The 11,838-nt window shown below is 45.4% G+C and overlaps 1 protein-coding gene across 1 annotated transcript in view; it reads right to left on the reverse strand.

Moving 5' to 3' along the window:
* fto (FTO alpha-ketoglutarate dependent dioxygenase) overlaps positions 1 to 10,077 on the reverse strand; it is a 138,249-nt gene extending 128,172 nt beyond the window's left edge. Inside the window, exon 1 of the mRNA XM_086174892.1 lies at positions 9,860 to 10,077. Coding sequence (XP_086031018.1) covers positions 9,860 to 9,949 — 90 coding nt within the window. The 5' untranslated portion in view covers positions 9,950 to 10,077. The remainder of the gene's footprint in view (positions 1 to 9,859) is intronic.
* Positions 10,078 to 11,838: the final 1,761 nt, after the last annotated feature.

Consider the following 11,838-nt stretch of genomic DNA (forward strand, 5'->3'; position numbering starts at 1 on the left):
AAAGAACAAAAAAACATATATAAGTCGCACAGGAGTATAAGTCGCATTTTTGGGGGGGAAATTTATTTTAATAGAATCCAACACCAAGAATAGACATTTCATCTTGAAAGGCAATTTAAAATGAAAATAGAATAGAGAACAACAGGCTGAACAAGTATAGCCTATATGACGCATAAACAATGACCTGAGAACGTGGCCGGTAGGCTATGCTAACGTAACATATTACGGTAAGAGTCATTCAAATAACGATAGCATATAGCACATGCTACAACCAAACAATCTGTGTCACTCTTAATCACTAAATCCAACAAAGTTGCACCCCCGGCAAAACTATGAAAAAAACTGCGACTTATAGTCTGAAAAATACGGTATATGATGTATGCAAAGTACATGTTAAATGACACATATCAAACAAAAGTGCAGTAAATTCCCGCTTATAAGTCGCTACTTTTTTCACACGCTTTGAGAACTGCGGCTTTTACAACGATGCAGCTAATTTATGGATTTTTAAAGGGTAATTACGGTAGCTTCCTCTCACCAACACCTTCGCAGTGGACAAATGAAACTGTTTCGGCAAACCCACTCGCATTTACGATAATTCTTCAGATTAGCCATTTTGCGCTTTTTTGCACACCCGACCGGCATCGTGAAAAAGACACGCAGAAATGCTTTTGATGCAGCTTTCAAGCTGAACGCGATCGGTCTGGCTATCGAAGAAGAAAACAGAGCTGCTGCGCGTAAGTTCAGCATCTGTTCTGAAAAAAAGCATTTGCGTGATGTACCGGTAGTTGTTCATGTTACCGTCATTTATTTAAAGTTTTCAAAAGACTCTTCCCTGTAACGTCTTGCCGCTCAAATGTCTCATGTTTGAACGGGCACACATGTGGCTTATAGACATGCGTGGCTTATTTATGTACAATTTCTTTTTTCATTTAAAAATTTGTAGGTATGAGCGATATATAGACGCGCTCTATAGACCGGAATTTACAGTAACTTAAACATGTTAAAAAAGAAATAGAAAATTACATTTCGGCTGCACCGGTTAGCAAATGAGACCGACGTGCACCCACTGGCTAAGCTAACCCCCGGGCTAAAACCTGACTCCTGGGTAAAAGCGCGAGGGTTTTTCTACTTTCCAAACAGGGTGTGGAGCCCAACGTTCGGCGTTTTCGACACGCTTTCATTGCTCGCGTTTATGGAAAGGAACTTATGATGTACAAATTAACAGTCGTTATTAACAGAGCCTGTGAACCCGGTCTCCAGCCGCTTTTGTGTTCGAAGAGGTTTCGGACTTTCCATTGAAACCAGATGGCGGGCAGGAGGCGCCTTTACTGTATTGGAAAGGTGAGTCATTGCTAAAAGAAAGTAAATGTGCAAATAAAGAAGGGCACGCGTCTTGTAATTACTTCTGGGAGCTGGATATTTCTTTTTTTTGAGAAAAGGATAAAGCTAAACAAGTTAGGAGCTATAGCGTCTTTCACTTTGGATGATCACTTATGGCTACCGCTTTATTTTACTGAGGATTTAAACCCATTTTCTAGAAACGCACGCGGACGTACAATGTAAACAGCTCCTCTTAGCTAATGCATTGTGGCTGCTGCTGCAGCCAGGCGGAGGAAGAATGGAAATCCGCAAGTCAAAGCGCTCTTACACAACTGAAAAAGGGACTGGAGTGCACATAAGACCGGCGGTGCTAAAATCCAGGTCATTTTTAAATCTGCAAACAACGTTCAAAGTGCGGCCACCGTCTTCTGACTCCCCACTGTCACTTCCTTTGCTAATCTTTTAAACGCCCCCCTTGGCTCCATGCTGTTTCTTCCGTCCCCACATTAAATCCATTAACTTCTCAGAAGCGGCCACCTCTTCAAACGTCTGAGACATATTTTGACTTTATTTCATGGTTTCCCATTGGTCTGTTTGCAATCAGCTGATGGCCTGATTGGCTCCATAAATGATGATGAAAGGTCTGGATTCAGGCCAAATTACAGGCCCGTCTGGTAACCAGGAGAATCAACCCCCTGTTTTATTTGGTCTGGCGGATGCAATTTGGTCAAACCAAATAAGAGACTTACTACGAAGTGAGTTATGATTTAAAAATGCTCAAAAAAAAAAAAAAAAAGTGCGTGCATCCCCAAAAAAAGTAACAGAAATGGGCAGTTTGTAAAGCAACAGTTAGCTTACTTCTGCAGCCTGCACCGCTTTTAGCCCTTTCCTGAACAACTGTGGGTCATTACGGTTTTTAACGGACTTCTACATTGAGTGAAAAAGGTAGTAAAAAATTTAATGATTCAGACAGGAAAAAAAACAGAATTTTTTTGGTGTTGTATCAGCCGCATTTATAACTTTGACTTGGGTCATCTTTGGACAGAAAAGTGGAGCATGACCCACACGTGCACGCACACAAACATCCACGTACGACCCCCGGGATCTGAGCCCGAGCAAATTAACACCATGAGGACTTCCATCTTGGGCAGGTGGGTTTGCTCAGTGAAATCATTTTTAACGGGGCCCCATTACCGATGTTTGTATTTTATAAATCGAGGCTAAATAAGTCTGACGCAACATTATGTTATAATCCTTGTAAATCTCATCATCTCTCAAACATCCGCCGTGAAAAACCAGCTAATAGAAGCGTATTTAATCGCTCGGGCATCGCGTTTACTTAAACAGCCGCCAGAACATGAAGGAAATCAAGATGTAGCTACACGCGGTGCCGTGCAGGACACAAAGTCTTATCTCGCAGTCGTCAAACCGCACAAAAGTGCCCACAGCACACGCTCGGCCGACTGTACGCCAAACAAACAGGAATAGGGGGAAGAAAAAAAAAAAGCGGCTAGGATGCATCGTAGCCTCAAACGGCTAATGAACTCCCCGGGGGCTCGTGGCTCTTTGTATGAGGTGAGAGGGTCATTCCCATGTTTATTCAGCAGCCATCCAATGAGCCACCGCCATCTATTGATTGAACTGATTATTCTATGTCTCTCTTGTGATGGGACACATGCATGACAGATGAACCCTACTTGAGCGGGTCACATTCAATGTAATCTCATTGAATTTGACGGCCGATCTTGCCGGCCAGTTTGGATGTTCCTTGTTGGGGCCTTGTTTGCGAATACTCTGACATCTGTGGCTAATGTCTCCGTGCTATTACGAGGTGCTCGGCAGGGGCTGTCAGACACACGAGCTGTCAAGGGCTGTTTAGACAATTTGAGAGCCTGCCTCCACGGGAGAAAACCATCCGTGGGGGTAACGTGCTGAACCTGGACGTATACAAAAGGTCCGGCACCGCCGCATAAACACGGTAGCCTCAATCGAGCGTGGTTGGAATCCGGATTCAGACGGACGGTGTTTACTGGCGTTTCTGTGGATTAGCGAAAAGAACGCTACGAAGAAGCACACGGGAGGACTCGCACTCGCCGTGTGACTCGCTTTGCAGTGCGATCGCAAAACCACAGCAGGCTGTGAACCCTCGCATGTGGGTATCTGTTTTTTCCATTCGAGAGTTCAGTTTGATCACCGAACCTCTTAAGCACACATGGGAGTCCGTGGCAGGCCATCTAAGCTACATACCCCGAGACAATGCAGGCAGGGCTGTAAAAATTGATATCCTGACTGATGCAAACCAAATGTAGACATCATGAAACTTTAAAAATGTCGTACATTCAACACGGAGTGCTGTAAAAAAAAAAAAAAAAAAAACAGTGGTAGGACGTTAAAAAAAAAAAAAAAAAAAGAATGTGAATGGTTTCTCGTTCATCTCACGTGAAGCTGATCCAGATCTCACGCAGCTGCTAATAAACAGTCGGCAGCGTCATCAATGCCATGTCTCATAAAGGGTCATTTAGTTGGTGGATTGCACCTGGGTTCGGAAATGGAGTGGATTTCCAAGTACTTGACAATTAGCGACCCTCCTGTTTCCATTCCCCAGGCCCAAAGTCCATTTGTGAAAATCCCCTATGACGGTGGGGCTAAACTTGACAAAGCTACACGAACCAAGAAGAACCTCAAAGTCCTTAGTAATCCTTTTGTACCTGAAAAGTAGCCAGCAAATTAAACTATGAAGAATCTCAAAATAATGATGACGGTAATACACAATTCTCATATTTAGTGTGACAACTGTGATCTGTGGCTGCGGCCTTCTCTCACTTCCTGTCAGGGACGCCGAACGGCGGCACGGATTGGGGTTTTTTAGCGCTTTGGGTGAGTTGGTTGAAACTAACCAGGCTGATTTGTTAACAGCTCCGGTCCAAAGATCAAACTGGCAGGACAAGGCGTGTCGACACGTAAGGGGGGAAAAACCTCAGCAGCAGACTAATCAGACCCCCACCGCCATCACCATCAGCTCACAGAGCAGATCAATGAAAGGCCCGGGGCCTCGGGCCTGCGCTATATTACACACCAAAACTTCATATTCATTCATTGATTTTACTTTTCAGAATAGTATATCACTGAACTCCAATGGGAACAAAAAAAAATGGAGGCCGGGGCTGAGGTCAACCCGCGCGCGGACGCGTGTTTGCACAATATTGATGGCTGGCGCGGAAAAAAATGACTGAATATCTGGATCGATAACTGGGTTCCCCGGCTACGACAGGTTGTTCCAGATGGAAATATATAAATACATCTTTATGGCTAGTGGAGTGGTTGGAGCGAACAAGGCTAAATGCCCCCCTTAAGGTAAACTCTTTGATTAGCCAAGGCCAAAGGTGACCACGGGGGCCTGCTGATGCACGGCGGCCACGCTTCAAATGGCCCGGGGATGCGAGCGCAGGCAGAGTCCCTGCATAGGAGTCAAGGATATGACAGGTCACACGCCCTGGGCCCGTGACCCGACCCTCCTTTTCATTTGTAACGATCGGCCCGGCCCGGGCCATTCTGTCATGTTCCTATAACGCATACAATGAATAATTTAGAAAATCTTTCCTTCAATTTCGACACTAACACCCCTGTTCGAGAGGTCCGATCCGGCCGGAGCCGGGACGCGGTGCGAGGATTACGGTAAGGTTTTTTTTTTTACACGCGAGGCGCTCCGTGATTAACCCGGGGCCGGAGCTCGGCTGAAAAATCCTGCAGCGGCTACCTGATGGCACAAAAGCTGCCGGCTCTTATTTACAGCGCAGCACAATTACCGAGAACAACAACCGAAGCTCCCCCTCCCCAGTCCGCGGCAGCCGATGGGGCCATAAAGAGCGAGGAACCACATCATTGCCTACTCCTTAATTAAATGAAAGCTGTTAGCTTCATTTGCCTGTTTTTTTTTTTTTTTTTTTTTTCCCCGCCTACCCCCCTCCCGACGTCTCCGCGTTGAACTGGCCGGCCCACCGTTGAAGACCTCCCAGACAACATCCCTGCTCGGCCCTAAATCACGACTGGATAAATGGCCCGGTGGGTCCCCGCCGGAGTGGCGGCGGCCGCCCGGCGGCAAGGCCAGAGCGGGGCATGTGGCGGATCGACGCCTCGCCAGCGATAAGTAATTCTGTAGAGGATTAGCAGCATGATAGCCTGATCAATACTGTGTGCTCAGGCCATTAGGAATGCAGTGAGGAAATGACCCCCTCCGGTAATAAAGTAGGGCATCAGGGTTCTCCTTCATTTGCCAGCTCCATTAGTGTAATGGTATCATTATCTACCACAGCCGTATTTTTCGGAGACCCTGGCTTTTCCGCAGCTCGACCGGCGGGGGTCTGATGAAGCCGCGAGACCCCCGCCCCCCCAAAAACACACACACACACACACACACACACACCCCACGCCGCGTCCACCCTTTTTTGCTATTCCACGCAAAGCCTGGGCGTAAATCTGAGAGGTATACGTGCCGCCATGCCTTAGGTATCCATACCCGTGTTTTATGTCACCGCCCAACACTATTTCTCCATTATTGGCTCATTAATAGAGCAAGCAGCATGTAGCTTGCATTAAAGGGGTGGGTGGGGTTGGAGAAAAAAAAAAAAAAAAAAAAAAAAAAGATGGCAGGGAGAGTGCAAAGCTGCTGAATGCGCTGAATCCGACACCCCCCTCTTGCTAAAACACCAGGTCTGACATGACAGGACGTCGGCATTAGTCGCCATAAATCGTTTCCTTTACACTAATTCACCGGCTAACGTTTTGCGGGGAGGGGGATTGATTAACCATGTCTGGATGTGTGGCCACATAATCAGCTTTTACCTTGCGAGTTGTTAATTTAACAGGATTGCCAAGGGAAACACAAACCATTTTAATGAGTGTTCAGAAATTAAAAACCCTAAACAGCTTGCGCCGGGCGCCGCAACCGGAGCAAACCAATGAGGCTGATCTAAGCAATGAGCTGGGCTGAGCCCCCGGACCTCGAAACATCTGGTGACCCTGTGCGATCATTATTTAGCCCTGCCACACACACACATATATACACACACACACACACAAGCACTTCCTGTTTCGACACAGCACTTTATACTTGTCATCGCCGTCCAAATGGCGAGCTTGCATCAAAGGCGGCGTTAGAACATCAGGTTAGCGGACGGGGTCGGAGCTGTTTTCACACTTATCACGGCGGGAGCGGAAACTCATCCGGCGATGACAATACTGATAAAACGTAATGAGATGTTTTCAATTCGGCGGGGCAAAGGCCGAGTCAAATGCTGTTAGCGGATCCGGGCGAAGAAGCGGCGCGCTACCGGGGGAAGCCGGGAAAAAGCTACTAAATGACGGAGGGGGGGGGGGGATCGGCTAAAGAAAATATACAAAAATGAGATGAATATATATTTACTAAGGGTTTCTCGTATGGAGTATATGGGAATGGATGTGGACAGGATGCGGTTAGCCCTCACCAGGCAGTTAGGCCAACGTCCTATCCTATTTCACTCAGAAAATATATATAGATGCTGGCATCCCACCTGTCAGTACACTATCCCGACTCGCTCTGGTGGGATTTTCTGAGATTGTGTATTCATTTGGCACTAATCTGTCGGTGTTTGCATTCCGTAACCGGGACTGACAGTGGAGCCATCATAGCGCATTTCTCACTTTGTGCAGCCCCGCAGTTACATGGACTTACTGGATGAGACAACCATCATATCCAAGTTCTTAAACATCCTAATGTATCATTATGCGACCGCTGACGGTATAAAAGCTGTCCAAAAAGGCAGGCAGCTCCCCTCTTGGCTGCTCTACAGTCGTACAGTCATTTTGGAATTACAATTCCACTTGCTCATCTTTTTATTCATCTAAAGAGAAGGGAAGCTAAGCCATTAGGTCTGTGCACGGCTGCCTGACTGCCTGGGGGCCAGCTGGAATGAGTTCTCCCTCTGAGCCGCTCATCTGGCCGCCATGGCTGCTTTCATAAACAGGAGGAACCACGTCCTACATAGTTTCACTGCTGTATAACATGATCCAAACACATGTGCCACAGCAGACAGCATCTAAGTCAGAAGATAAGAGGAGAAACAGACCGGAGAGGCAGACAGACAGACAGATGACTATCGGGCGAATCTCGGATCAGGATGCCTCGGGGCACGGCAGAGTCCCTTCCTTCCTTTGTATCAGCGTCTTCTTAAAACCCTCAAAACGGCAAAGTTATGCGCCGGGGTCATCCATATAAAACACGAGGCTAGAGGCAAGCGCGCACGCGAGCGTACAGCCCTCGCCGGTCCTACGTGCACATCTCCGCACACATCTCACGTTATCCGAAGACAGCTGCCGGGCCCCGTTCAAAACAACTCCCGTAAAGTTTGTTCGAATAAAAGACCAAAATAGCGTAGCGTTGAGGGCTAACGACGGAAAGTGGCGAAATAGGTCGGAGGACACCGTGAAGCCTCCAAAACCAAGTTCTAGCAGATCTTTTTGATTTGACCTCTTGTTGACCCCTTGGTTTTACAGGCCTGTACTAGAAGGGAGGGGGACTAAAGCAGCCTTTACACGATGGAGTTCAAGCGACCCGATTTGGATTTCTTTTCCGTCCCATGTGGCAAAGATAGGATTTGATCATGCCGCGGGGGGAAAAGATTAAAGTAAAAAAGAAAAAAAACATGTGGAATGGGATGTTCTGAGGTACATTTTAGCCCTCCTTCATATTTCGAGAGAAATTCTGTTTGAATCTGATATCTGCCATCAAATCTGTCATCAGAGCGGATATTTCCTGTCACTGCGAGTAAAGCCTCAGAAATAAAACGCTATGACTGGAACGGCGCGAACGCACGCTCGGGGCGAAAAATTTCGCGCCCCCTCCAAGGCGTTTCTGAAAAAAAAAATAGAAAATATTCTCTCCGGTCTGCGTCCGCTGCAAATGGTCCCGGCTATTTCCAGGCCGCCGTCAGCCCATTTACTTCGCCTTCTGTACCGGTAGCCAAAAACCTTGTACGCGAATAATGGCTGGCTAAAGCGTTAAGCAAGTGTGACACAGATGTTGGATATGGACTTGTTATGAAGCCGCAAGTCAAAAGAAAAGAGATAGGTACAAAAAAAATAAAAAATTGGGAACTGGCCGTTACGGGCAGCGGCGTAAATGCAGCCTGAAACATTCGATCGCGTCTTTTGCACGGGAGTTCGAGTTTACGGATGGAAAGAAGACGCCGTGAGAAAGAGAGAATAAAAAGGGTTTGGACACTGATGCATCTCTCAGAAGAAATATATTAAAACCAAGAATTCCTCGTATGGTATTCATTTTCTCCTCATTAGCCATTCCACTTATTGACCTGAATCGTGAATCGATAGCATTCTTGCCACCCTTCAAAGTGTGTCAACATTTCCTTAAAAACAAAAGCTAAAACACACCTGTCGACTGGGATACAGTATATACTACAATACTCGCACCACAAGGAAAAAACTGTCTTATAGCTGTATGAATATTACCTCGCAGCCTAAATTACCACAATAAAATCCAGATATTTACAGACACCTCACTATTTCCACAAGTTAAGCTGCAGGACACTTATTTGACTGTCCATCCTGTCTAGCGTCAAGATTCACAGACTTCCCACCTCTTTTTCTTTTCCTAAACTCATTTCATCTGACTGTGCCGTGTCACGAGAAGTTCCCCGACAAAAGCTCAGAAGCGAATGTGAGAAGGTGCGCTGACGAAAAAAAAAAAAAAAGTACACGTAAGATCAATGAAGCTGGAATACGTCAGCTATCAGAGGAGGGAAAACACACCTTTTGTTTTGTTTTTTTTTAGTGCCTGCAGGCAGACTTTAAATCACAATACAACCTAATGCTTGTATGTAAACAGTCACCGAAGGCATCAGCCGGGTTTCTTAGAAAAGAGGGAGCAGCACTCGTCAGGTTGAGATGTTTATACACAAACTTCTCCTGCACTGAATCCCTGCATTGTTACCAAAACAAATGAACTGTTTACTGTTTTGATTTTCACAACGGGGTGAAAACCAAAATAAAAAGGAAAGAAGGAAGGGAAAAGGGGGAAAGAAAAAGAAACAGGCTGTTTCCCCAGGGTTTTTTTTTTTTTGCTTTGTTTTTAAGTGTATCATTCAATATTGATTAATTTGACCTGCATGGATTTCAAGCCAAACGTGATGAACTCTTGCCCCAACAACACCGTTAAAAGGATGTCGTCCGTCTGCGAGCCGCATCCTCCTGTCAGTTCAAGTGATTTTTCTTTGTTTGTTTGTTTGTTTTGTTTTTTAAATACATATTTTTTTTTCTTTTTTAATGCGGCCGCGATCCCTCATTGTGTCAAACTGACAGTGGGGGGGGGGGAAACTGGAAAACACAATAAAGGAAACAAGGCAAGGTGAGGTATGCGCTGACGTTCGCGGCTCCCCAGCCGTCAAAAGCCGGGCGGTAGCATCACATCGGGAGCGCTAGATATTCACGGAGCACCGAGGCTCGGAAAAACACCGGACCTGACGGAGAAAAACGCTATCAATACCTTTCTTCTCTTCTCCCCCTCACTGTCACCCGATCTTTTCATGTTCCTGGAGTTGTGTTTACACTGCGTCGCACTCGCAGCGGGCGACATTGGGTGTTGTAGTACGGGGATCGGCGACGCCGTCGTTTTTCTCCCTAAAAGACGCCGTTCGAGGATTTTAAACTGTACTTTTCTTACATTCGAGGTCGAATCGTCGGTGATTCTGGTTTCGGCGTCGTCGGTCGCGTCGGGATTTGCGAGAAAGGCGGCGGTGACGTGACGCGTAAGAACTACAAATCCCAGAGGACTTGGAAGCCGGAGGCGGAAGTAGCTTGGGCACGCTCGAGACGTCGTACTGCGCAGGTGCGACGCAGGTACAGATCAACAAATGAGCGCCTCCTCGAAGTCAGCGGCTTCCGCTCGACACGCAGGAAACTGAGAGGAGGAGGGAATATTCTGCAACCATTTACTTGCACTTTCTCGCTCTTTGCAATCAGATTTGAGAGAAAAATATGATGCATTTGTTTTTAACATCACTATATATCATGTTTTTTTTTTTTTGTGCTGGAAAAAAAAGGTGTTATAGAGCGATGTGATTTATCGGCCAAACATGCAACAGTTGTTTGTTTTGTTTTGTTTTTTGTTATTGAAAGTACGACTTTATGAATGACTAAAAAGATAAACTAGCAACTTACTTTTTCCTTATATTTAGGCAAGTTATTTATTTCATCTGCCTATTTTTCCTAGCTTGTTTTTTTTTAATGGCTGAAAAAGTAAACTCGGGAATTAACCAGAAACTAAATTACTGAGCAATTCAGTAAATATAGTTACGCACAATTAGGACCGTCCATTCTCTTTTTTATTTTTGTAGTCATTGAAATTTATCTTCAATCTTAATCTTCATAAAACATTTATATAATTGTGATTTATTTATGTATTTATTTGCATAGGAATAGATGAAGGCATCATTTTTGGCATCTGATTATGTTGCTTTATTTTTACAATACCTACCCCAATCAGCGAATTTCCACTTTTATAGTCATGGTGTTCATTTGGGAATAAAGGGAAAATTTCAAATTACGGTATCGTTTCGCCAAATTTGTATTTTTATAATCACGGTGATCATTTGAATATAAAGGGAATAATCAGTGTTTAAGATAGTTTGAATTTCTTAAATTGTGAGAAATTTAAACTGTGTTGAGATTAGTGTTTGTACAAACGTTACGGCGAGCACACATGAAAAAGAAACAATACTAGTACTAATAAATAGAATCTGCGGCACAATAATTCCCTAAAAAAAAAATCCAGGTTTGAAACACTTGCATTTCATGGACTTAGAGTTAGTAAATGTAAATCTGAAGCAGTGCCACTCATCGTAGATTAAGCGTAAAAATAGCCATCATGCTTTGAACAAGCTCCATTTCAAGTCCCGCCAACTTTCCTTCAACCTCGGCGTGCGTCTCGGAGCCCAGTTGCTCATCTGCCGGCGCGGGGGGGGCCTCTGTGTTTTCCTTGTGTTTTCATCTCACCTGCCGAAGGTGGCGGCGCGCCGGATTCAGGCCCCTCGTAACCTGTTTTTAAAAGTCCTGAAATATGCTCCGTCCATTGTTGCTGTCAAAGCACATGTGAGTTACATGAAGGGCTTTCACGGGTGGTGTGTGTGTGTGTGTGTGTGTGTGTGTGTGTGTGGATTGCAGGAGTTCGAAACACCTGCTACATATTACCATAACAGACTTTGATCAGTGTCTTCATTAGTTTCCTTTGTAATCTCTTTTCTTTTATGGTAGAGCTGACCCAAGTGAGGCGGCCACAGTGATTTAACACACATGTTCCTTTCACCTGTCTTGTAAATTCTCAAAAAGCTCTCTCACTTTCAAAGCTGTTGGTGTCCCTGGCATCCCTTCCTAATAAACAGAGAGGGTTCTTTTGATTCCTATTTATAACCTACATTTCCTCTTTTCTCTCCTGGCCTTCCAAGGGAGGGAGGGGGGGTTAAAAAG

Source organism: Fistularia commersonii, chromosome 27 (genome assembly GCF_037954325.1).
Source record: "Fistularia commersonii isolate RoL2024-O1a breed Wild chromosome 27, RoL_Fcom_v1.0, whole genome shotgun sequence".
Lineage (NCBI taxonomy): Eukaryota > Metazoa > Chordata > Actinopteri > Syngnathiformes > Fistulariidae > Fistularia > Fistularia commersonii.